The sequence below is a fragment of the Rhinatrema bivittatum genome, chromosome 3 (assembly GCF_901001135.1).
Source record: "Rhinatrema bivittatum chromosome 3, aRhiBiv1.1, whole genome shotgun sequence".
NCBI classification, from domain to species: domain Eukaryota; kingdom Metazoa; phylum Chordata; class Amphibia; order Gymnophiona; family Rhinatrematidae; genus Rhinatrema; species Rhinatrema bivittatum.
This window is the reverse complement of record NC_042617.1, coordinates 529096976-529122236: the sequence shown is the minus strand read 5'-3', so window position 1 is coordinate 529122236 and position 25261 is coordinate 529096976. Positions and strand designations below refer to the sequence as shown.

The 25261-nt window shown below is 45.0% G+C and overlaps 1 protein-coding gene and 1 long non-coding RNA gene across 3 annotated transcripts in view; one reads left to right on the top strand and one right to left on the bottom strand.

The window, feature by feature from the left end:
- Positions 1-25261, bottom strand: part of DNMT3A (DNA methyltransferase 3 alpha) — a 502482-nt gene that overhangs the window by 407138 nt on the left and 70083 nt on the right. For both annotated transcript variants that reach the window (XM_029596281.1, XM_029596280.1), the window contains exon 2: positions 14044-14256. In XM_029596281.1, coding sequence (XP_029452141.1) covers positions 14044-14226 — 183 coding nt within the window. In that variant the 5' untranslated portion in view covers positions 14227-14256. The remainder of the gene's footprint in view (positions 1-14043; positions 14257-25261) is intronic.
- Positions 1-25261, top strand: part of LOC115088229 — a 157339-nt gene that overhangs the window by 89655 nt on the left and 42423 nt on the right. The gene's annotated exons all lie outside the window — the stretch shown is intronic.

Sequence of the window (25261 nt, the reverse complement as noted above, 5' to 3'; positions counted from 1 at the left end):
GAATATGCAAGAGCGGGTAGTTAGGCCATGTTCCTTACATTTTTCTACAGTTGCTCCATTTGAGCTTTATGGTTACTTGCTTGATCCTACTTTGGTCTTCTTGTTTTCTGCTTTGACATACGTTATACTGAAGGGTTAGAGGATAAGGCTCTGTCCTGATATAGGGCATCCTTCAAGTTTTAGTCTGTCTCCACCTGCTGGAAAGGAGGCTCAACCCACAGTCTGGACGGATCCGTGGTACTACAGGAACGAAAATTAACAGGTAAGAACTAATTTTCCTTTATCCCAGGTCTATTGGGTCAAAAGTAGAGGAGAGATCCAATAAAACTGCAGAAGACCAGAAGCTTTGGATATAGCAGACAATCTGAAAAGGGTTGAAAGACTGCAGTACTTGCAAACAACCCACCCTTTGCTCCCTCAACAGCAGCAGAAAGCAAGAAGAGATAAGGAAAAAAAGGAGCAGACAAAGGAAGTATAACTTAGTAACACCACAGGCCCTGGGTAATTGGGTTGGAACCATGAGACTACAACTCCCCAGAAACTATCTGGGCCAATACCAGCAAATTGATGATAGCAGGGTACCATCCAATAAGGTTCTAAGGAGAAAATGAGTAGATAAAAGAAGCATGATCTAGCAACACTGCAAGTTACAGGGTAGCCAGATTGGAACCCGCAGCTTCCAACTCTCCACTCTTGGTTTTATAAACCTCTATCCGCATCCTCTTTCAGATACCTCTTCTCCAGGCTGAAGAGCCCTACCATGTTTAACCTTTCTTCATAAGAGCCGTTCTATTAAAATTAAAATAAAACAGATAAAAATCTCATAGCCAGGTCATGTCCATCACCTCCTCTCAGCAGTATGCTAGCTGTGCTGCTTGTCTCTGCTATGTTAGTATTGCAGCAATTGTAGCATAGCAGAACTATACTACACTCACTGTTCTGGCTCACTCTCCTCTTCCCGGCAGAGCTATCCTATCAGTGGTATACTAGCTGCATTGCTGAGAGAGAAAGAAAGAGAGAGACAGGCTCTTTTATAAGGCTCTCATATAAGTACACTATTTATAATACTGTAAGAGGGGCAACTAGAAACTCAGGGTGAGGTTTTGATGGTGGGCTAGGTTTGGGGGGGGGGGGCAGTTTTTACATGCACAGTCAGAGGTACGAATAGCACAGTAGACATCAGTGAATATTTTATGTGATTTGGAGTGATGAAAGGTATAAAAAGATGAGATTTGTAAATTATACTCCTGTCCTAGCTTGATAGCTTGATGCACTCGCTACCTAGCTGCTAAGTCGAGAGTACATTGTACAAATCTAATCTTTTTATACCTTTCTTCAATCTAAATCACACAAAATCTTTACTGATGTAAAACTGCTCCCCAAATCCTAGCACACCACCAAAACCTCACCCCCGAGCTCAGAATGCCCCCTCTTAAAATGGTATAAAATGACTAATATGCATGCTTCCCCAGAGGCTCTCATTCTCTCTCCCTCCTCCCCCCTCTCTGCCCAAAATGGGATTTGTGATATTTATTGCAAATCCTGGTTTGGTCGTAACACCAACTGTCACTAGCATAGCGCCAGGAAAAAGGTGTAGTTATTTCCGGTGTTAAATCCCACTATAGCGGCGTTAAATCCCACTATAGCGTGCATTACGTTATTTCACGCAACGTTAAGCACCCTTCATTTTCATCTACTCCACCCAAACTGCTCCCACTTGATTAAATTTTTAAAATCTGCATACGCATCTTGCGATGTGTTATTCATTGCATGCACTATGGTGTTATCATGGGCATTATGGCCATAATGCCTGCGATAAGGCCCTAACGCGATCTGAAAAATGACCCCTAAAGAAAGGAATAAAAACGAGAGAGAGAAATTCAAGTAAAAAGATGACTGGAAGAAAATAAGGGAATGAACCAACAGATAAATATTAGGTAAGGAGAGCAAAAAGAAGCAGATAGGAGAAAGAGGAGGATGGAACAAAGCAAGCCAGGAAATACTAATTAGAGGGCATTTTGGAACAAATAAATTGTTGAGATACTAGGGATCTACAAGCTACAATAAAAAAAATTTACTTTTTAGCAAAAAAAAAAAAAAAAAAAAAAAAGAGGTCCTCTAAATTTAGTGCACTTGGTCACTGTATGCTTCACTGATTAAATCCAAACATTTTGTAGAATTTGTTCATTGACCTTCTAGGTCCTGTAGTACAGTTGTAATGGTCAAAGTGTATGTACTGAAAAGTTATTCCTTAATGGCATCTATGCAAAACATTTTCAGATTGATGCAATTGATATTTATTTTTATTTTATTTATTTATTTGAGGTTCTTTATATACCGACATTCGTTTAGTAACATCATGTCGGTTCACATTTAACAAAACTTAGCAGCAGCGCTGGAAAAGATAGAAGATAGCGGCAGTGCTTTACAATTAATATTCAACTTAAGGACATTAGAAGCTTATAACAAGGAAAAATTGGAGCAGGGAATGCAAACAGGGAAGGGGAGGGAGAGGAAAAATGAGAGATGGAAATAAGAAGAATATATTAAAATTAATACATAGGATAAATACATTAGGTAAAATAGATTACTAGGCATCAACTTTATAACAATATTAGAGAGGAGTACTCTATGTAACTCGAGAGGAAAATGCATAATTACAAATTTACATAAGTTTGGTCTCAGGGAAAGACAAGGGGGGAGGAGCTGGAGGTGATGGTGGGTGCTTTATGTGAAGGCTTTTAAGAATAGCCATGTTTTAAGTTTCTGCTTGAATTTTTTTGGGCATAGTTCCTGACGAAGGTCAGGTGGCAAACTGTTCCAGCAGGAGGGGCCAGCTAAGGCAAAGGTACGTTTTCTGGTTGTGTCGAGTCTGGTAATTTTGTGAGGGGGTAATTGGAGTGTAGCTGCGTGTTGCGGTCTGGGGGTTCTGGAGTGTTTGCGGAACTGTATGGCATTATTGAGCCAGTTCATGTTCTCAGTGTATAGGGTCTTATGTATTAGTGATAGGACTTTGAATTTAATTGTAAACAAATGATTCATTGTCAATATGAGGCAAAATCCTGAACTTTCTAGCTATGAAATTTATTTAGATCTAATATCCTGCCTTTCCCTTTCATCTCAAGGCAACTTAGAATAAAATCACAATGAAGTATAAAACATTCTAATACATAACCCACAAAAAAATAAACAAGATAATAAATCCTGATCCCCAAAAGGCAATTCTTCCAGTAAAATCAGCCCACCCAGCAAAAACCACATCAATGAGCAAAAACCATCTTTTATAGCCATGTCTTAACTTTAGATGTCTCTAACCTAACATTAAATGGCAGATCATGCCAAAGTGTAGAAGCAAAACAACTGAGTACACTATGATGCATAACAATCAGCCAAGCAGATGCAAGTAGAGGCACAGCTATAAGAGCTTACTGAAGTGATCTTAGAATTCTCTTCAGCTCACAATGAAACAAGAGGTCTGCCAGATATTTAGGCATGTTAGTCTGTAGACATTAAAAGACTACAAGTACAACTCTAAATTCAATCTGAATTCCACAGGGAGCCAGTGTAACTCCTCTAAAATGGACATAAAGTAGTCAAGCCTTCTTGCCCCTATCAACAATCTCCATGCCATAGTGTGGAGTAGTTGAAGCTGCTTTGTACAAGTGACTATAATACCCTGGTACAAAGAATTGCAATAACCCAAGCACTTGTTAACACATGGATAAGCAAGGCTAAAACTTTCCTGTCATAAAAGGCACAAAGCTGATGAATTTGGTACAAACCGAAGAATGCATTTTGGAATACTGAGGTCACTTGCTGTTGCATCAATAGCTGTGCATCTAGTTCCCCCCACCCCCCTACGGACTGCACCCGTTGGTGGTAGACTAATCCCAGACACTATAAGTAGTATACTATGTGACCTCTCCTGCTTCTGACTTAAGGAGGTTGCTTAGGTTTATTTTTCGAGACCACCTGCTACTGAATCTAAGTGGTCATTAAGTTTTGAAATCTCTAAGAACTGGTCAGATCCCACATATGACACTAGTTCAAGTTATTAGGAAAAAGTTGGCAGTCAATACTAAAGCCTTGGTTTAGATCTGCACGAGAGGCAAAATACAAATGAAAAAGGATCAGTAAAGGAACAGAATTTTGAGGTACACCACAAAGCACTCACTATGCATGTTCAAGAAACAAACCATTGCATGACAGTACCTGTAAATCCCAAACCTCTCAATCACTGTAGCAATAGGCCAAGGTCAATGGAGACAAATGCTGCAAAGCAAAGAATCCAATCCCTCATCTGAGTGCATATTGACTCCATTCGTCAGGGTTAGGAGGGCAGTTTCAGTAGCCTGTCCTTTATGACACCCTAACTAGCTTGTGTGAAACCCTTTAACATCCAATAAGTAATCTTGAATCTGGTGATAAACTGCTTTTTAATAATTTTACTCAAGAAAGGAAGGTTCGATACAAATTGCTACTAGTCCATTATATTTGGATCTGAAGTCTGCATCTTCTAAAATTAGCCAAATTATAGTTTTTTCAAGGTAACGGGCAACACTTCTTGGTTTAAGCTCAAATTAATAATGGACATAAGGGGCAGCAAGAGACCCAGTTCAGGATTCCTAATCAAACAAGATAACATACAGGTAGATTTTTTAAGCTTTACTCATGCAAAAACGGCCCCGTGTGAGCAACGCGAATTTGAAGAAGCCAGGAAGTACATACGTACATACCTGTGCATGTGTCAGGAATAAAGTGGCAGAAAAGGGGCGTGGCCAAGACTTACCCACGTAACCTCAAATTATGCAAAGGCTGATCATGGTGCACGTCGCCATCTTTACTGCTAGTCCTGATAAAGCATAAGTCTGAAGATTTTGAACCAGAGGAGACCTGAACACCGAGGGGGGGGGGGGGGGGGCCGAAGAGCACGAGAGAGAGAGACAGACAGACAATTTGACACTGTCTCCCACTGTAAGAGGGGCACTTTCAACTCAGGGTGGGTTTTTGAGGGGGGGTGGGCAATGTTACATTGGTCTGCCCCCCCCCCTCCAAAACTCACCCTCAGTTGGAAGTGCCCTTGTTATATTGGGAATATGTAGCGTGTCATATTGTTTCTCTCTCACCTCCCCCCCATGGTCACTTCTGCAAGCATGTTAAAATATGCACGTAAAGGCGGCACACACACGCAGCAGGGATATTTTAAATGATACTTGTGTACTTGCATTCACAATATAAAACTAAGTGTATCTTTGCTCACGTGCCCAATACGCGCATTTATGGGCACACGCACACTCCTTTTAAAATTTACCTGATAGGATTTAAGAAAAGAGTTGAAGATTTAGTTTGCCTGCTCAAATCAGTTAGCCTGTGAAAGATGCTAAAACCCACAGACAAACTAACCAGCTTAGAACTTTAATTCTGGTCATTTTAGATTCTAAAACAGCTACTCTAAATCTGGAATCCTTCATGATATCAGAAGCCAAGACAACAGATGTGCCAAAGTGTGCTCAAATGGCAGAAACCTTGCTCTAAAATAAGCTGATGCAATACCCAGCGCACGGCTCACGAGCATTTTGGACATGTGTCCATAACCCCTGATGCAAAACGGGGGTTAGTGTGTCCAATCGAGTGCATAGGTAAAAGCACTCATCACATGTAAATTCTTGTTGATGAGGCTATTCCCCCCCCCCCCCCCCCCCCCCGAGTCAAAAAAAAAGTGTGTGCCCGATGCGCACATTTTCACCCGCAAAAAATTAGCGCCTGCCTGGAGCAGGCATAAATTCTTGAGGAACCCAAAAAAATTACAGAAAAGCAGAAAATACTGCTTACGTTATTAAGTCAGAGGAACAGAAATAAGAGAATGTAAAAAAAAAAAAAGTGTGCCAGTGGTCAGGTTAGGAAAAGGGACGCTCACTTAACAAGCATTCTTTTTCCTAACCGGTCGGCTGTACACAGGTCATAAAAATTGAGCATCCATTTTCCTAACCTGACTGCCACCTCTCTTGGGCGCCCACTGCCAAGGAGGTGGTAGGGGCAAACAATTTCCCCATGCGCCTCCTTTTTACCGTGGCACCTGATTTAAATCAGGTGCCCGGGAGAGGTGAATTGGCGCACATTAAGGGAGCGGGTGCTCATGATTGAGCGCCTGTTTAACGCACACAGATATTGCATCGGCCTGAAAGTGGGAAATAGATTACCAGCGTGCTAGACAGGTAGTGGGGTGGGAGAATTAAACCATCCTGCACATTACCCACACTATTAAGTGTCTATTTGATAAACTGTCCTTAAACAATTCTCAACCACAGATAGTTAATCTGCAAAATAATTACTTTTTGTTTCTCTAATTGCCATCTTGGCCTGAACCTTTTCAGTGTTCAAAGTTGCTGTCGTCTTATTTCCACTACTGTCTCTCAAAATAGCACATCTGTCACTTTGCAACCATAGACCCTTTTGAAATCATGGAAATTTCCTAGTTGGATTTACTAATATATTTTAAAAGGGGCCACTGGATTTAGAGCAGGTTTATTTTGGCACTTCTGTACTCTCCACACGAATAAAACATGCAGAAAAAAGAAATGAGTGTTAGAACATGTACAATTAACCAAGAAGGACAGCAGATTAATATAACCTGGATTGAAGGATCAAAGAAAATATGAGCTGTGAACTGTAAGTGCAATCTAGGGTAAAGCAGAGTTGCATACCTGTAACAGGTGTTCTCCTAGGACAGCAGGATGTAATCTTCACAGATGGGTGACATCATCAGATGGAGCCTGGCATGGAAAACATTTGTCAAAGTTTCTAGAACTTTGACTAGCACACTGAATATGCCCAGCATGCCACTATCCGCGGGTCCACGTGGGGTCCCTCTTCAGTCTTTTAACATAGAATTCACGAGCGAAAAAATAAAATAAATCGCAGGAGAATCCAACTCCATGCGGTGGCGGGCGGGTTTCCTGAGGACTAACACCCTGCTGTCCTAGGAGAACACCTGCTACAGATAAGCAACTCTGCTTTTTTCTAGGACAAGCAGGATGGTAGTCCTCACAAATGGGTGAATACCAAGCTACAGGCTGCTCCTTATTACTCAACGCACAATTAAACTCTGGAATTTGTTGCCAGAGAATGTGGTTCGTGCAGTTAGTATAGCTGTGTTTAAAAAAGGATTGGATAAGTTCTTGGAGGAGAAGTCCATTACCTGCTATTAAGTTCACTTAGAGAATAGCCACTGCCATTAGCAATGGTTACATGGAATAGACTTAGTTTTTGGGTACTTGCCAGGTTCTTATGGCCTGGATTGGCCACTGTTGGAAACAGGATGCTGGGCTTGATGGACCCTTGGTCTGACCCAGTATGGCATTTTCTTATGTTCTTATGATCAACAGGCACCGAACCAGGTGCCAACGGGCACAACAATAACTGCGGTGCTGCTTGTAATACAGTGAGACAACATGAACCCAAACAATGGGCCCTAGGCAGGGAGAGTTGGGTTTTTAAGCCTGGAAGAGGTTACGAAGGACAGATTGCCGAAGTTACTGTCATGTTGACGACCTTGTCCAAGCAGTAGTGAGCAGCAAATGTGTGTAGGGAACTCCACATTACGGCTCTGCAGATTTCAGCAATGGGAGCTGCTTGTAAGTGGGCTACCAATACTACATGGCTCTCACCAAGTGAGCATTAACGTGGCTTCCAAGCTGATGGTCCGCCTGCGCATAGCAGAAGGAGATGTAATCCACCAGCCAGTTGGACAGAGTTTGTTTGTCCACCGCAACGTCCATTCTGTTCTTGTCATAGGATATGAAGAGTTGCGTGGACTGCCTGTGGCCTGCAGTGTGTTTGGGGTAGATGGCCAAAGCCCATTTGCAGTCCAAACTGTGTAGAGTCCATTCGCCTTGCTGAGAACGAGGTCTTGGGGAAAATGTAGGCAGAATAATAGACTGATTAAAATGAAAATCTGTCACCACCTTAGGCAGAAACTTTGGGTGAGTATGCAGGACCACCCTATCATGAAAGAATTTCATGTAGGGCGGATACGTCACCAACACCTGAAGCTCACTAACTCTGCGAGCCGAAGTGACCGCCACGAGGAAGAGAACTTTCCAGGTTAGATACCTCAGATCTCAGGAGCGCATAGGCTGGAACGAGTCATACATGAGCTGCACTAGCACCACGTTGAGGCTTCATCTAAAGCAACCCTTGCATAAATCGCCCCACTATGGGCTGCCAGAGATGGGCGTACCACCAATACCTCAGGTGGATCCTGACCGAGTTGGTCTTCAGATCCGACTCCGAGAGGTGCCACAGGTAGTCTAGAAACTGCAGCATGGGGCAGGCGAATGGATCCAAGCCATGACCTCCACACCAAAAGGAGAACCTCCTCCACTTGAACCTGTAAGACTTCCCGGTGGAAGGCTTTCTTGAAGCTACCAGTACCTGAGACACGTCATCATAGAGGTTGAGGGACTGCAGGACTAGCCTCTCAACATCCAGGCTGTCAGAGCTAATGATCTGAGATTTGGATAGCACAACCTGCCCCGATCCTGCATGATCAGATCAGGGGAGGTCCCCAGATGGATAAGCTCTCTGACAGACAGGTCGTGCAGGATTGGAAACCAGTGGCCAATTCAGGGCCACCAGGATCATGGTCCCCTTGTCCTGCTGGAGCTTGATGAGAGTCTTCATTACCAGCGGAAGAAGAGGATACGCATACAGAAGACTCTTGCCCCAGTAGTGGGCAAAGGCACCAGAGGCTGGCTTCCCGTCGATCCTGTACAGGGAGCAGAAGTGGCTGACTTTGCTGTTGCAAGAGGCAGCAAAGATATCCACATCCGGGGTTCCCCACAGGTGAAGATCTGGTCTGCTACCGAGGGGTCAAGCGACCACTTGTGTGGTCAGAACGCCCGACTCAGGCTGCCTGCCACCACATTTTCCATCCCAGCCAGGTAAATCGCTTGCAAGAGCATGCCTTGGGATAGGGCCCAGGACCATATCTGCACCACCTTCTGACAAAGGAGGAAGGAACCCATGCTTCCCTGTTGATGTACCACATTGCAACCTGATTGTCTATTTGGATCAGGATGGTTTTGTGGGACAAACAATCCCAAAATGCCCAGAGAGTGTAGAGGATCACTTGGAGCTCCAGGAAGTTGATCTGTCAGCGAGCTTCCTTTGCCATCCATCGACCCTGTGTACGGAGGCTGTCCACATGCGCCCCCCAACCCAGGGTGGATGCAACAGTGGTGAGCACAATCTGGTGCGGGGGAGCTTGAAAAGGAAATCCCCGCTCCAAATTGGAGAGATTTTCCCACCAAGACAGGGAGGCCTGAAGACAGGCTGCAGGCAACCCAGGATCTCAATGTAGACATGTGCATTGAGGTCCTGGTTTGCCTGCAGCCACGGAGAGCGCAGGGTTCATCACCTGCCAGTGATGCCAGGGCAAGCGCTCGGTCGTGGGGCAGAAATGCCTTGCCCTGAACCGTGTCCAGTCTGGCTCCAATAAAGCCAAGATGTGGAGATGGGCTGAGATGGGGCTTGGGGTAGTTGATGACGAACCCCAGAGACTGCAGCACATGGGAAGTTAGCGTCAGGGAGCAGAGCACCCCCTGCTGGGTGTTGCTTCAGTTAACCAATTGTCCAGATAAGGGAACGTGCACTCCCTGCCAGCGCAGGTGTGCCCCCACAACCGCCAGGCACTTGGTGAAGACCTGTAGAGTCATAGCGAGGCCAAAGGGAAGCACACAGTATTGGAAATGCTCCTTCCCCACTAGAAAGCGGAGATTCTTCCTGTGGCTGGGGAAGATCTCGATGTGGCATAGGCATCCTTTAGGTCGAGGGAGCAGAGCCAGTCTCCTTTTTGCAGGAGAGGGATCAGGGCGCCTAAAGAGACCATCTTGAACTTTTCTCTTTGAAGAACTTGTTCAAGGCCCTCAGATCGAGAATAAGGTGCAGGTCCCCTGTTTTCTTTGGTATCAGGAAGTACTGAGAGTAGAACCCCCGGCCCCGCTGGCTAGGGGGGACAGTTTTGAAGACCCGGCCATTAGTAGGGTGGAGAGCTCTGTCATAAGCACTTCCTGATGAGAGGACATGGAGGAGAGTCCGTAGGGACATCCATGGAGGAGAGTCCGTGGGGACATCCTTAACGTTCAGCTGGTACCTTCTGCGAACAATGGCGAGAACCCACTGGTCTGACGTAATACTGGCCAGAGGTCCACAAAGGGATGTAGCCAAGCAGGGGGCCGATGGTACAGCAGTTTGGAACATGCTCCCTCACCTGTAGTCAAAACCCTGTAGTGGGGATTTTCTGGGGGGCTGGTTGAGGCCTGGGGGTCCACTGTTGACATAAGCAACCCCAAGAGCTGGCATGTCACATGTGTGCTGAAAGGCAGGAAGGTAGTACTTTCTCTGGTTGTAAAAGGACTTCCTGGAGCCCTGTCATGGGGATTTCCTGATCGAGGATGGTGGATTTGAGATACTCGCTGAGAGGTGTTGCAGGGTCTCATGGTGGTCCTTTAACTGGGCCACTGAGTCCCTAAGTTTACCTCCAAAAAGATTCTCCCCTATGCAGGATAAATCCGCCAGCTTCTCCTGGACCTCTGGTCGAAGGTCAGAGGCAAGAAGCCAGGCTATTCTAGAAGCACCAATGCCCACTGCAGCCACCCTTGCCACCATTTCAAAAACGTCGTAGGTGGACTGCATCTCGTGTTTGCCCGCCTCCAGGCCTTACTGCACTACTGCCATGAAAGCATCCTGCTACTGCTGGGGCAGGCAGAGATTCCGGTGATATTGGGTCATATACAGTTGGTAGGTTGCAATACGGGCGATGAGCATAGCGCCCTGAAAGACCTTCCTACCTAGGGCATCTAAGGCCCTAGGTAGGAAGGATGCCTCTCATCCGGCGGGAACAGCTCAGAAAGAAGGTTGTCTGAGTGCTCCGAGGAAGACTTGGATGTATCATCTTCCCAGGGAACATACAGAGGGCTCCTCCTTGCCAAGGTCCCTTGGGGAACAGCATGGAGGGTCCCTGCCCAAGCCTCTCGGTTTTGGCATTGAGGGCACCACGGGTAACAATAGCACTGAGATCTCAGAAGGTCCGGGAAAGGGATCATGGAGCCCCAGCCGTGTCACTAAGGGCCCCGAGGGCACCATCAGTCGCACGGATTCTTCCTCCTCCTCGGACCTAATAATGGGAATTGCTCCAGAGTGGGCATATCAGTGGCCACTGGGGAACCGATGGTCCCCCGGGCACCAGCTGCATCAGAAGTACGCCCAGAAGGACTTCTAGACAATCTAGAGACGGCGCAGGCTCTAGCACCAGCATGGGGACTGGTGCCAATGGCGGCTCGATACTCTCAGGGCTCGGAACACCGCCTGCAGAACCCTGCGGTCGAACTCCTCCTGAAAATCCGCTGTAGTTAAGATGGATGGAGGAGGAGGAGGCGTCACCAGAGCCTCCTCGGAGCCCTGAGGAGGCTCGGTGCTCAGCATTGCAACTGGTGGGGAAGGCCCACCAGTTGCAATGATAAAGGATGGTGCCTTTTCTCCACGGGGTCATTTTGGTGGTGACACGGCGAATCGCCAATGCCGCAGCGGTCCCAGAGCCGTGCGCCAATAGTGACCGGTGATGATGCTTGCGGGACTTCCCCTGGTGCTTGGCCCGGTCTTTATCCAGAGCCGAGGAAAGTGAAGATCGATGTCCTTGAGGGCAACGACACCGGAAACGGCCTATCACCGGCTCCTCTCTCATGAGAGGGACCTGCCAGAGGGGTAGAGAGGAACGGCATATCTAATAAGAACATAAGAACATGCCATAATGGGTCAGACCAAGGGTCCATCAAGCCCAGCATCCTGTTTCCAACAATGGCCAATCCAGGCCATAAGAACCTGGCAAGTACCCAAAAACTAAGTCTATTCCATGTTACCGATGCTAGTAATAGCAGTGGCTATTTTCTAAGTCAACTTAATTAATAGCAGGTAATGGACTTCTCCTCCAAGAACTTATCCAATCCTTTTTTAAACACAGCTACATTAACTGCACTAACCACATCCTCTGGCAACAAATTCCAGAGTTTAATTGTGCGTTGAATAAAAAAGAACTTTCTCCGATTAGTTTTAAATGTGCCACATGCTAACTTCATGGAGTGCCCCCTAGTCTATTATCCGAAAGAGTAAATAACCGATTCACATCTACCCGTTCTAGACCTCTCATGATCTTAAACACCTCTATCATATCCCCCCTCAGCCCTCTCTTCTCCAAGCTGAAAAGTCCTAACCTCTTTAGTCTTTCCTCATAGGGGAGCTGTTCCATTCCCTTTATCATTTTGGTCGCTCTTCTCTGTACCTTCTCCATCGCAACTATATCTTTTTTGACATGCGGTGACCAGAATTGTACACAGTATTCAAGGTGCGGTATCACCATGGAGCGATACAGAGGCATTATGACATTTTCTGTTTTATTCACCATTCCCTTTCTAATAATTCCCAACATTGTTTGCTTTTTTGACTGCCGCAGCACACTGAACAGACGATTTCAATGTGTTATCCCCTTGGCCTCTAGGTGTCGACGCCCCCAATGCCGGAGTAGATGGATCAGACTTTCTGGCAAAAAGCTTTCCATCTTATCCAGCTGGGCACGACGGCCTTTGGAGATAGTCTGGTCACACAGATGGCACCCTCAGACGTCGTGTGACGCCACCAGGCAGAGGATACAAACATCACACGGATCCGTGGGCACTGGGGACATCATTGAAAACCAAATGACTCCATGAAAAATACCCGGCGAGCAGTTGATTGCCGTTGGTCACCAAGAGGCGACTTGCCGGGAATCGACCGCATGAAGGGAAAATTTAAACACCTGCCGCACACTGGATAGCAGCAACCAAAGAAGAGGGACCCAGTGCCGAGAACGTTGAAAACAACTGGGAAAATACTTTGAAAAGGATGAGCTAAGAGCAGAGCTCCACTACCATGAGGTAATTACTTTGTAGAAAAAAAAGGGACTGACGAGGGACCCCACATGGATGTGTGGAGAGTGGCATGCTGGGCATGCTCAGGGTTCCTGTCAAAGTTCTAGAAACTTTGACAAAAGTTTTCCATGCCAGGCTCCATCTGATGATGTCACCCATCTGTGAGGACTACCATCCTGCTTGTCCTAGGAGAATCCAACCCTCTGTCCATAAGAAGAGAGTAGTGCTTTCTCCATGCACTTGGGGTTAGGGATTTCCCCGCACCCTGCTGCTGCAGTCTTGAAGTAGCAGGGTGAACATCTCTCTGCCTCCATGGGAAAATCCCTTGGCAAAGCCACAATAACTGAGTGATGAATCATGATTTCCGTGATCACAAATCTTGTACTGGCCCATCTCTAATAAGGTGCACACATAACTTGGATTGCAGTTTACTCTGAGCAGGGTCCCTCTCTCTAAACTCAGCATTCTCTGTCCTGATTCTCCTTCTTAGAACTCCTTGAGATTCCTGGCAGTGCATGATCTCTTGTTGCTGGCTGGAGGGGGGCAGCTTCTGCAGGACTAAGCCAAGGTGGTTTCAGGACCTCTGGCAAATCAGCCTGTACAATCTTCTTCACAGCACCTGCCACTGTTGCAACCCTCCATCTGCTGGCGGCTGAGGTGAGCAGCACTTTTTACTTTAATTTGCCTCCTTCATTGACTTCAATGTGAATTTTTGAACATATAGTGCCACTGGGTCCTGCATGACTAAGGGGCCCAACATGGTTCAAACTGCAGACTGAATCTGGCTGATTAGGAGGAAAATGAAGATAAGAAGTGTTGCTTTCCTCCTGCCCTTAGGAAGGGGAGAGGGCCAAAGTGTGGAGCCACCCAAAGCACGGGGCCCAGGGCAGTCATCCAGATTCACATTGTGAAAGGAGGACCTTGGCCATCTGACTGGTTTTCTAGTACCATCCTATCACAAGAATCTCATCCCTTCTGCAGTGCTAGTCAAGCTTCTACATCTCAAACTCCTCAATTCATTTACTGCAACAGTGTGGAAAACAAAGAAAGAAGTGGTGTCATCATGCCCTGCAATCCTCACCTCATACTCTGCTTCATCATCCACTGATTTGGAGGCATTTTTATCCACAGTGTCAGCCACCACTGGCTCAGGGGTGGTAGCTACAGTGGGCGATGCTGGGTCTGTGGGTTGCTGTGAGGCAGGGGGGCTCGTTTCCTCCTCCTTCTGAGGATCCCCTGCTGTGGTTTCTTCTACTGCATTCATCACTGCAACAAGCTTCTGCTTCTTCTCAGCCTGCCAAGAGAACAGATAAAAGGGATCAATGCTATGTAACTTATTTTTAACTGGTAGGCGCATGTTATGTATTTGTAATTTTTCCAGGTCTGTAACAGATTTATATGGTATGATATTTTTATTTTATTTATTTATATGCCACATTATCCATAATTCTAAGCAGCTCACAATAGATCATTCATAATTATAACATAATGACATGAATACAAACATGCTTGTGGATGACATTAAGCTAAAACCTCCTGGAATACATGGTATTTCACCTCAGCAGGTTCTGCATTCATTCATATTCTGCTACTACAAATTGAGGATGGGCTATGTTGCTGGCCATAGAAAACTAGACAAAGATTACTGCGCCTGCTGTAACAATTTCTTTGCTCAGTTACCCTCAGATCTGCAAAATACCTTGTCCACTGTTGGCTATACCCTGGACTGGCAACCGGCTTAGATGTGCTTTTCTCTGGACTTGCCTTTATTTGGGGTTAACTAATGTCGAGTCTCTGGGGTTAGATTAGGGGAGGGGGGGTGTTAGGGGGGCTAAAGGGGACAGCGGCTGCCTGGGGGTGTATGCATGTGGTGTGGGAATGCCGGGGTTCCACGATGGCGATAGTGCTTACTGTTTCCTTTTGCGCTGCCCTCCAGAGGGTCGACTATATTATGTCTTGCACTTATTTGCTGTTTTACTTTGGAAGACTAATTCATGGACCCAGCTGTGCTGAGGGTATTTGTTATTGCTACTGTTGTGAAACCTGGACGGTCAATAATAAAAATTGTGACAAAAAAAAAAAAAAAGCCTTGTTAAATAAAAATATTTTTAAGTTCCTTTTAAAAGGTCTTAAACAAGCTTCTCTCCAAAAAGGCTCCAGCAGTCCCTAACATTGGTCCTGCTATCACAAACAACCTGTCATGTGATTCTGCCAAGCGAGCTATATGGATTGTAGGTACATCAAGCAAACACTGACCTGAACATCTTAAATTTCTTTCAAGTCAGTATATTTTTAAATGGGAACTAACACTGTAGAGTATCCTTAGAGCTTTATGTCTAAGAGTTAAAAACTTATGAACAAGATAGGGAATATGTGCTCATAAACAGGCCTATGCAGAAAAGCATGTTGATCTGAACCTGGTGCCAGATAACCGAAGTCAGTACTTATCACCTTTCTGCACTTCAACATGCATTTTCTGTGTGTAAAACTTGCTGCCAATGCAGCAAGGAGTTTTGTGCATAGAAAATACACTTTACTAAACGGAGTACTGCTTAGTACCCTCACATGGAAATCCCATGCAAATGAAGGCACTAAGCAGTACGCCATTGCACCTTTTTTAGCATCGGAAATAACTCCAGGTCAGAGCTGGAGTTATGTTTCCAGCAGAACTGCACTAGTACTTAAAACCCCTAAAAAAAGGGGAAAATGCCTTTAAAAAGTTTATCAATGTCCACAAATAAGTACTGACTTATTTGGCTTTCTGGCGTGGTTCACTGCTACTTAGCCAGATAAATACTTATTTGGCTAAGTAGCAATAATGCGCATTAGACAGCCAGATAAATACTGACTTATCCAGCTATCTGGCTACCTGCTGCCATATTGCCGGATAAGTCAGTATTTATTCGGCTCAGTTCTGGCGGATGCCTTCACTTATGGCCATGAGGGATGCCTCCCCTCCCCAAGTTAAAATGTGCACTGTCTCTGTTTCCCATTTTATTCTCATTGTGCTTTTTTAAACTCTAAATACATTTGCATTTCATTAGTTTACTGCATTGGGGTTTTAAAAAATAAATGAATCTGGACGTTAAAAATATGCGCTGAAATCCAGCGCATATTCTTAGTGCACTGATTATTGCATCGGCCTGAAAGTGTGGATACAGTAAGTATCCAAGCAGCAGAATTCTGGATTATTTTAAGAGCTCCAAAGTAGAAGCCAGACCTGATATAACCAATGACTGGAGTACTGTGTGAAAATCACTTGGGTCCAAATATGTTTTAAGCTTGTGATCATTAATTTGTCTATTGCTCTTCTGTGGAATAAGAATTTGCATTGAATTTCTATCCTACATGATTGTATGATTGTTATTTGTTGTTCTATTATGGGTCTTGAATATGCTATTTTATGATTATGTTTATCTGCCTTGAATTATCCATTATGGTTAAGAATGGCAGAATACAAATTCCTGAATTAAACTATGTGCTGCTTTCTCCATTGTGGTTTGAAGCGCATGAAAAGATGGTTAATTTTTGGTTTTTTTTTTTTCAAACATGATACTATGCTTCCTTCTACATAGGTGACTACAGTCCAGATATACATGCATTTAAGTTTGACCTTGTAAAATTCAAGGAAGCAGCTGGGCTATGGATGCTTGAAAGGTATTGGTAACAGCAAGCCAAGCTATGAGAGCATATTCAGATTTCGTGATACAGCTGCTGCCTTGAACAAATAAGAGAATTTCACTCTTCTGCTCTACATCCAACTTCAGAGGCATTAGCTGCCTTTTAATCTTGGGCTTCACAAAAACTACTGAAATGTAAGCAAAAGGACTCAAATCCACTAGCGGTTACTTGGAATGTTTTTAAGAGTAAATTTTTTTTCTCTCTTATTAAAATATGTGTAAAAGTGAAAAGAAAGGTATTTTCCTTGGATTTTGAAACTGCTTTCCTCACTAAATAGTAAACAACTAGAACACTATTAGTGCTCATAGATTTAGACTGTGGAGGACCTAACTGCAGGGCACAACTGCTTCCTACAGTAGTTGGTTTCATAGACTACAAAAACATCAGGCAATATGTGAATTATGTAAAGAGCTCAAATAAAAGAAAAAAACAATTCCTGCAAAGTAGAGGGAAAGTGCACTAATATGAATCATGTAATGTCAAATAAAACCAAATCTTTATTAACTTATAATTTGAAACAGATAAAATAAATGAGCATATATAGATAGGTTTACAAAAATAAAGAATGAACAATTTCATAATTTTTGTAAACCTAAGATGGATTGTGCTGTATGAGATAAATCACTTGTGGAGAACTGATGTTCTCTTAACATGTAAACATTTTTTCACATTTCAATAGTGTGATGTTATTCATCAAATGAAATTTGTATAGGCAGGGATTGGTATCTACCTATGTTTAATATATTTATATATGCAAGGGTGTATGCACATATTTGTGACACATTAGTAGTTTAAGTGTATAGGTGCTCATTTAAGTTAAAAAAGATTTGGTTTTATTTGACATTACATTATTCATATTAGTGCTCTTTCCCTCTATTCCACAGGAATTATTTTTGTCTTCTCTCTCTCTCTCTGTATATATATATAGATAGATAGATATATAAACCTATTTTCAATTCTATAACATATTTTTCATTGATAAGGAGGCTGAATTAGCGACTATATATGAGATAACATCATCCAGTGGTGGCACTGAATGGATTCATGTCTCCATGTTAGCAAAGCTGTGAGCTCTACTGATCACATGCAGGTATTCCTGCATGGACGTTGCCTCATGAGCCTCCCTCAGTTATTTTTTGTCCAAACACAAGCATGGATTTCAAATTTTTCTCTAAATTATATAAAAATTCTTCTTTATTTTCTGTTGCCTCACTGCCTCGGCAGCCCCACAAAAGCACTTTTCAGTTCTAGCTTAAAAAAAAAAAAAAAGAAGATATTGTCAGTTTTTTCTCCCTCTTTAAGAGGTCTTGCTTTCTTGAAATGTCACAGAAGAAAGAGCCAACCGTGAACGGTTTCAAAAGGTGCATTTGTGGTAAGGTAATGTCTATTACAGACGGCTAGGAACTCTGCTATATCTGCTTGGGCCCTGAGCATGATCATCAAAATTGTTATGCTTGTGGATGGATGTCCTTGCTCTCACACTTCTTGGTGCACTATATTGAGGAGTTCCATAAATCTAGGGCATCACAGATCCTCCTCACAAGCAGTGTTGTCTGCCTCACCAGAGGCAATATTGCCCTTGTATAAAAACATTAGTATGACCTCATTTGGAATATTTTGTACACTTCTGGAGACATCAACTTCAAAAGGATATAACTAGTTGGAGTCAGTCCAGAGGATGGCTTCTAAATGGGCTGTGGTTTTCATCTAAAGCATATGGGGACAGACAGATCTAAACCCTAGAAGAAAGGTGAAATAAGGACAAATGACAGACACATTTAAATACCTCCAATGTTTTCATGCACCGGAAGTGGACCTCTTCACCAGAAAGGAGGCACTAAAATGAGGGGATCATGGAATAAGAGTGAAAGAAGGTAGACTCAGGAGTATCTAAGGACATATTTCTTTACAGATGGTAGTGGATGCAAGGAACAGCCTCTCCGTGGAGGTGGTAAAGACAAGGGACAGCATCTGATTTCAAGAAAAGCATGCGGTAAACATACAGAATGTCTGAGGGAGTGGTATAGATTATAAAGCTAAATAGTTGGTGTGGATAGGCAGACTAGATAGACTGAATGGTCTTTTTCTTTTGTCATGTTTCTATGTAGAATCCCTTGCCACATTCCTGAGGAGGAATCAACCTCCTTCTGCTGAAAGAACAGCTCCAGTTGCAGTTAAGTGGACTAAAAAGGGTTGGACCTGAAGACTGTTTATTGGTATGGAGGATGGTCAGGAAATCATAAATGGTAACCATATTCCACCATTTTCAAGACCTATGGAGCCATTTTATGGAAGAGTTTCTCCCCACCCCAGAGAAGTTGGGGAGGCAGGCCTCAAAATATTCTTAAAACTGGTCCTTAGCTTATTCTGTGCCTGTTGCTGAGCCTTTTGGCTGATGCCTTTCCCTTTGACCTCAAGCATACAGTTGCTGAAGAGTGGGAGAAGCTTGATGATGCAGGAAAAGAGAAGGGGCATCTCTGAAAGAATGGATGCTTGTATGGAAAATACTGGCACTGGGTACGGGCCAGTTGGTCCCCTTGCCACAGCTTATGTTCTTTAATCAGAGTCACCATCTCCTTAACTTTGCCACTGAATAAAATGGTCCTCTCTATAGAGCACATTCGCAAGTCTATCATGCATGTCCTTTCGGAGGCCACTCGCTCACAGCCACATGTGCCATTGGACTGTCTTCTGAGGCTTGTCTGGTGCCATAGGCTTCTGCATCATGCTCAACCTCTGGCCTGAAGTAGATCCAGGAACCAGCATCATGCGGGCTGGGTGGTGGACGTCTTCTAATGTTTGTAGGATTGAGACTAGGGAGATCCTGCCTCTACTTCCTGCTCAAGAGCCAAACCACCTCATTGGTTAGACAAGGAATGACTCCACTTTTTGGCCTTGCACAGGATTCTTGGGGCTCTTACCAACTGGTGCCCTCCATAGAGCTTCCATCTTCTGGATGCAGTGTTGCTGTGCTCTAGGGGACATTCGACCACAGCTGTAGAGTGATGGCAGATTCGTCTTTAATTTTGTCTTTATTTTGTTAAAATTAGAGCTGAAAAGTTCTGTTTGTTTTTTGCTGATGCTGCAGCAAAAAACAGAAGCAGCTACAAGGCACAAGGCCAAAAATTGAAAAAAAATTGAGACGGACACTGGGACACATCTGTATGGTAGTTTGGACGAAGAAAGTTTGAGGGGCTCACAAAGCAGCGTGTGCATACAGGAACTCCCACGCATGCTTAGTAAAATCTTTCCTGAGCTTTGAGAGCTGGGATGTATCAGCCCTGTTAGATGATGTCTCCCATGCGTAATGATTAATTCATGCCTGCTTGTCAATGGAGAATGCAATTTTCTAAAAGGTCATTTCTGTGGGTAAAGCATTGTTTTAGCTGTGGAAATGGTTTTTAAAATTGTTTTTATTGTGTATAAGATAGCAGGGCTTGGGTGGATACAGAGAATACACAAACAGAAATAATGGAACTGAAACCTGAGTCAAAAACAGGGGAGAATTAGGGTTCAAGGCTGCAGCAGTAAATCAAGGACTTGATTTTCATTTGCTGACTCAGTATCCTGGCATTTCTGGATTAGGGAAGCATGACAGAATTCTGCGGGGTTCCACTCATTATGTTGGATAATTTGCAGCCTAGAGTTAGGACTTTATACACATCTTCCAGGGTCTTCAGCTCACACCACTCTCAAGCTTAAATACTCTACTCTGCTAAGAGTGACAATTAATTTTACATTTTCTCCAGGTATGTTTGCAACTCTCTTTCTCTCTCTCTGTTGCTCCATTTTCCTTGTCATTATAATGGCCAACACTCTTTCTAACCTCCCCTTTCTGTCATGCCAGTGTCAAAGTTGTCTGTGAAAAGTAAATTTCTATTAGGAATCTTATTGCAAGACCCACTGCACAATTCTAACTGTACCATAAACAGATCTTCATAAACATGATATTTCACTACAGTCAAACCCAGATGCATTGTCATAAATAACACCTAGTTACATATTGGCCCCATACAAGAAAGTACCTATAGTATACTGTACCTGGAAACCCACACACACTTATTTAGACATATTACTACTCACATCCTATACACTTTAAGTGCAACAATCTGCACACTAACATTCAGATACTATTTGAATTACATCTAGATACACCTTGATCAAACCCCATGAACACACAGGAATATTTAAGTGTACTGAAAGAATAATTCAATAAGCACCCACATGTTGCTGTGAAATATGCTATCCATTTTTTTCAGGAACTGTTTGATGATGCAATGCATTACTGCTGCAGTCTAAAGTTGTAGTATGTCCTGAAAGTCTACACATACCCCTATGCTGTTTAATAAAAAGACAGTTGCATGTACTGGATATTTATTCTATTTGCTGCTTTAGCCAAAAGTGGGTACAAAACAGTCAATATAAAAGTTTTAAAAACTATAAATAAAACAAAACAGTATTACTAAAAACACCAACATAATAGAACATATTACAAACACTAAACAATTGTAAGGTCCGTAAAATCCAAGAAGTAATATATTAACCAACCATACATAAAAGCAATAAAATCAGCTATAATGGCATTTATAGCCAATGAAAAGCAACTGCATGAAAACTCCAGCCATCACAAGGAAAAAGTTGAAATTAAGTCCAGCAGGAATTACTGTCCTGCACTAAAACGTCTTTGTTTCCTAAAGGAAATATAATTCTCAATCTTCCAAGCATTCCATAGTCTTGGTGTGACAGAAGAAAATATCTTCCAGTTCTTTCCCATCAATCTAATCTTCTTTGAAATGGGACCTGAAGCTCCTGTCGAAGATCTTAAACACTTCAAAGGATGTACCACTGTAAAAGTTTGTTGAAATACAATGGACATTTTCTACCGAGCATGTTAAAGTTTAGAGACAAAATCGTAAACTTTATTCAAGTCAGAATGCACAGCTAATGCAATGATTGAAAAGCAAGGTTTCCAGGGATGAAGATATAGCAATAGACAAGCTGCCAAATTTAGAATTTTTTGTAATATACATATTGTGGCAGGCCTATCAGCAAGGAATTACAATAGTCCAGTCTGCTAGGTTACTGTGGCATGAACTAAAGAAGCTAAATGTTTTTGCTCAAAGAAAAGGTTGAAACTGATAAATGATGCACCTGGAAGAAAAGAATCTCACAATGTATTCTCTGAGATTTAACAGACAAATTAATGTCAATTAAAACTCCCACAAATACAAACTTGATCATTAAACTCCCAACATCTCTCAATGCAATCTCAAAATCAGAGATGTCATCCTAAACAGACGGTTTCCTACCTAGAGATTAAGAGAAATTAAGTTTGTCTATTTACATCTAAATCAAGATCCTTTGCAAACCAAACAATTAGTCTCTAATAAGGCCTCCTCCCTCTCTGAACTATAATCCAGATGCAGCTTGATGTATGAGTCTGGTTAATGTATTGTTGGAAACTTGAATTACATAAAATCAGAAAATCTTGTGCTGGGCATGACTGACACTCTGCATGAATGTTTATATCACCTAAAATCAATGAGGCTGACATTCAGTGCCAGTTAGCCAGCTAGCAGGTCGATACTGTAACGTGCGGTTGAAGATTTCCCCGTCTGTGTAACGTGCGGGAGGCGCACAATTCGGACGCGTTAAGGCGATCCAGCGATACAGTCTCCAGTTTCACGCGTCCTTAGCGCTTCTTAAAACAGACGCATAACCCTTTCCCCACGCAGCATGTATATATGTAAATGAACGAATTAGCTGTATAATGAAGGGAATTAGCTATTCCCCTCCGATACTGTAACGCGCGCCCCGACTATCGCTGCCATTTTACCCCGCGTTTAACCTGCTAACTTACAGGTCGATACTCTAAGGCCGCGGTAGAAAGAGTGCGGCATTGCCAGCGCACCCTCGTTCCCCGCACGCACAGTTCTCTTCACCTAGCGCTCGATACTCTCTTCTAATTGCATGCAAATGCATGCCGCGGCTGCGAAGCCTTAGGCAAGCGTTAGGGCCCGCGCAACCTATTTTACTGTATAGAGCGCCTATACAGTATCCTGGGTTCGCGGGCCTAACGCTTCACGGCCCGCGCTGGTATCTGTCATTTCAAATGACATTTGAAATGACAGGTACCAGGAAGTGGACAGTTATGTTCCCCGATGCTCGGCAAACTTTCCCCCCAGCCCCCGCTCACCTGCCCTGGCCCCGTCCGGTCTCCGGTGCAGCCCCAGTCTGTCTCCTCCTCCCGAGGCAAAAAAAAAACGAAAAAGTAGCAAGGCTCGGGCCTGCTACGATAGTCCCTTCTCCCTTCTCCTCTCCTCCCGATTTCGGCGCTCAAGGCGGCCGGGTGGGCGTGCATTCATCCAGGCAGAGGGAGCCGGCGGCGAAAGCGGCCTCCGGCTCCCTCTGCCTGGATGAATGCACGGCCCCCGCCGGCAGTGAATGAATGCCCGTGCGATTTCGGCGCTCAAGGCGGCCGTGCATTCATCCAGGCAGAGGGAGCCGGCGGCGAAAGCGGCCGGCTCCCTCTGCCTGGATGAATGCACGGCCCCCGCCGGCAGTGAATGAATGCCCATGCGATTTCAGCGCTCAAGGCGGGCCGTGCATTCATCCAGGCAGAGGGAGCCGGCGGCGAAAGCGGCCGGCTCCCTCTGCCTGGATGAATGCACGGCCCCGCCGGCAGTGAATGAATGCCCGTGCGATTTCGGCGCTCGCACGGGCATTGTTTCTGTTTATCCCAGTCTAATCGGTTGCCCATTCAGGAGCCAAAGTTATTTTCATTATGACTAGGGTTCAGTGGTCTTTTTCTGATTTAAAAAAAAAAAAAAAAAAGGCTGGAGATCAACTTATTTGGCGTCACGCTGAAGACGTGACGTCACATGCCATGACGCCAAACGTCGTGACATCACGTCTTCAGAGGGCCGTGCAGGCGTCCTTCTTCGCGAGCAGCTGGAGGCAGGAGAGGTCGTCCGATGTCCGGAGGGGGCTGCAAAAAGTAAGTCGCCTTCGCCGCTTTACACTGCCAGTTCCTTCTTCCCTCCTCCCGGAGCAAGGCTGCTTTTCACGCCCTGCTTCGGGAGGAGGGAAGAAGGGACTGGCAGTGTAAAGCGACGAAGCGACTCCACCTTTTGCAGCCCCTTCCGGACATCGGACGACCTCTCCTGCTGCTCGCGAAGATGGACGCCTGTACGGCCGCTGAAGACGTGACGTCACATGCCGTGACGCCAAACGTCGTGACGTCACGTCTTCAGAGGCCGTGCAGGGCGTCCTTCTTCGCGAGCAGCTGGAGGCAAGAGAGGTCGTCCGATGTCCGGAGGGGGCTGCAAAAAAGTAAGTCGCTTCGCGCTTTTCGCGCCCTGCTTAGGGAGGAGGGGAAGGGGAACTGGCACGGGGGAAGCCACGATGTCTGGAGGAGGGGGGCTGCAAAAGTAAGTCGCCGAGCGTAGGATTGCCGTCCTCTCCCCTCTCTCTCTCGCTCGCAACTTTTTTTTTTGCTTCGGGAGGAGGGGAGAGGGGACGGCAATCCCGACTTCCTGGTATCTGTCATTTCAAATGACATTTGAAATGACAGATACCAGCGTGGCCGTGAAGCGTTAGGCCCGAGCACTCAGGTTACTGTATAGGCGCTCTATACCGTTAAAATGGGTTGCGCAGGTCTAACGCTTCCCTAACACTTCGCAGACGCGGCATGCATTTGCATGCAATTAGAAGAGTATCGAGCGGTAGGTGAAGAGAACTGTGTGTGCGGGGAACGAGGGTGCGCCAGGCACTGCCGCACTCTTTCTACCGCGGCCTTAGAGTATCGACCTGTATGTTAGAACTTAACCGGCTAGTAAGTAGTACTGTGAATATTTGACCACAGCTCAGCAGCTGCCACTTAGCCGGCTGTTTATCAGACTAAACAGCTGGATAAGTGAGGGATGGGTCAGGGGCATTCCAGGGTGGAGCTATTTATCTGGCTAACTTTTGGGCCATATTCATTAAGGCCAGATTTTATAACATGCGCGCGGGTGTAGATTTGTTTCGCGCAACCCGGCGCGATCAAATCTACGCCCGCATGTTATAAAATCCAGGTTCGACGCGCGCAGGGGGGTGCACAATTGTGCAACCTGCGCGTGCCGAGCCGAGCAGCCTGCCTCCGTTCCCTCCAAGGCTGCTCCGAAATCGGAGGGAACTTTCCTTCCGTTCCATCCCCCCCCCCCCCCGCACCTTCCCCTCCCCCTCCCCTATCTAACCTGACCCCCCCTAACTAAACTCCCCCCGACCTTTATTGAAGAAGTTACACCTGCCTCCGGGCAGGTAATAACTTGCGCACGCCAGCTCTCTATCCCCCGGCCTGGTGGGCTGTTCCGGAGGCCTCAGTCCCGCCCCCAGGCCAGCACCTCGCCCACAACCCCACCCCGGAACGCCCATTTTTTCAAGCCCTGACTTACGCGTGTCCCGGGGCTTGTGCATGCCGCCGAGCCTATGCAAGATAGGCTCGGCATGCGCAGGGGGAGGCAGGGGTAGGTTTTCAGGGGTTGCGCGCATATCTTTTGCAGTGCCAGGAGAGTTAGTAAACTGTAGGTGTTAGTGCATTATCCCCCTTATCTGCATTTGTACCAAGATAAGGTGAC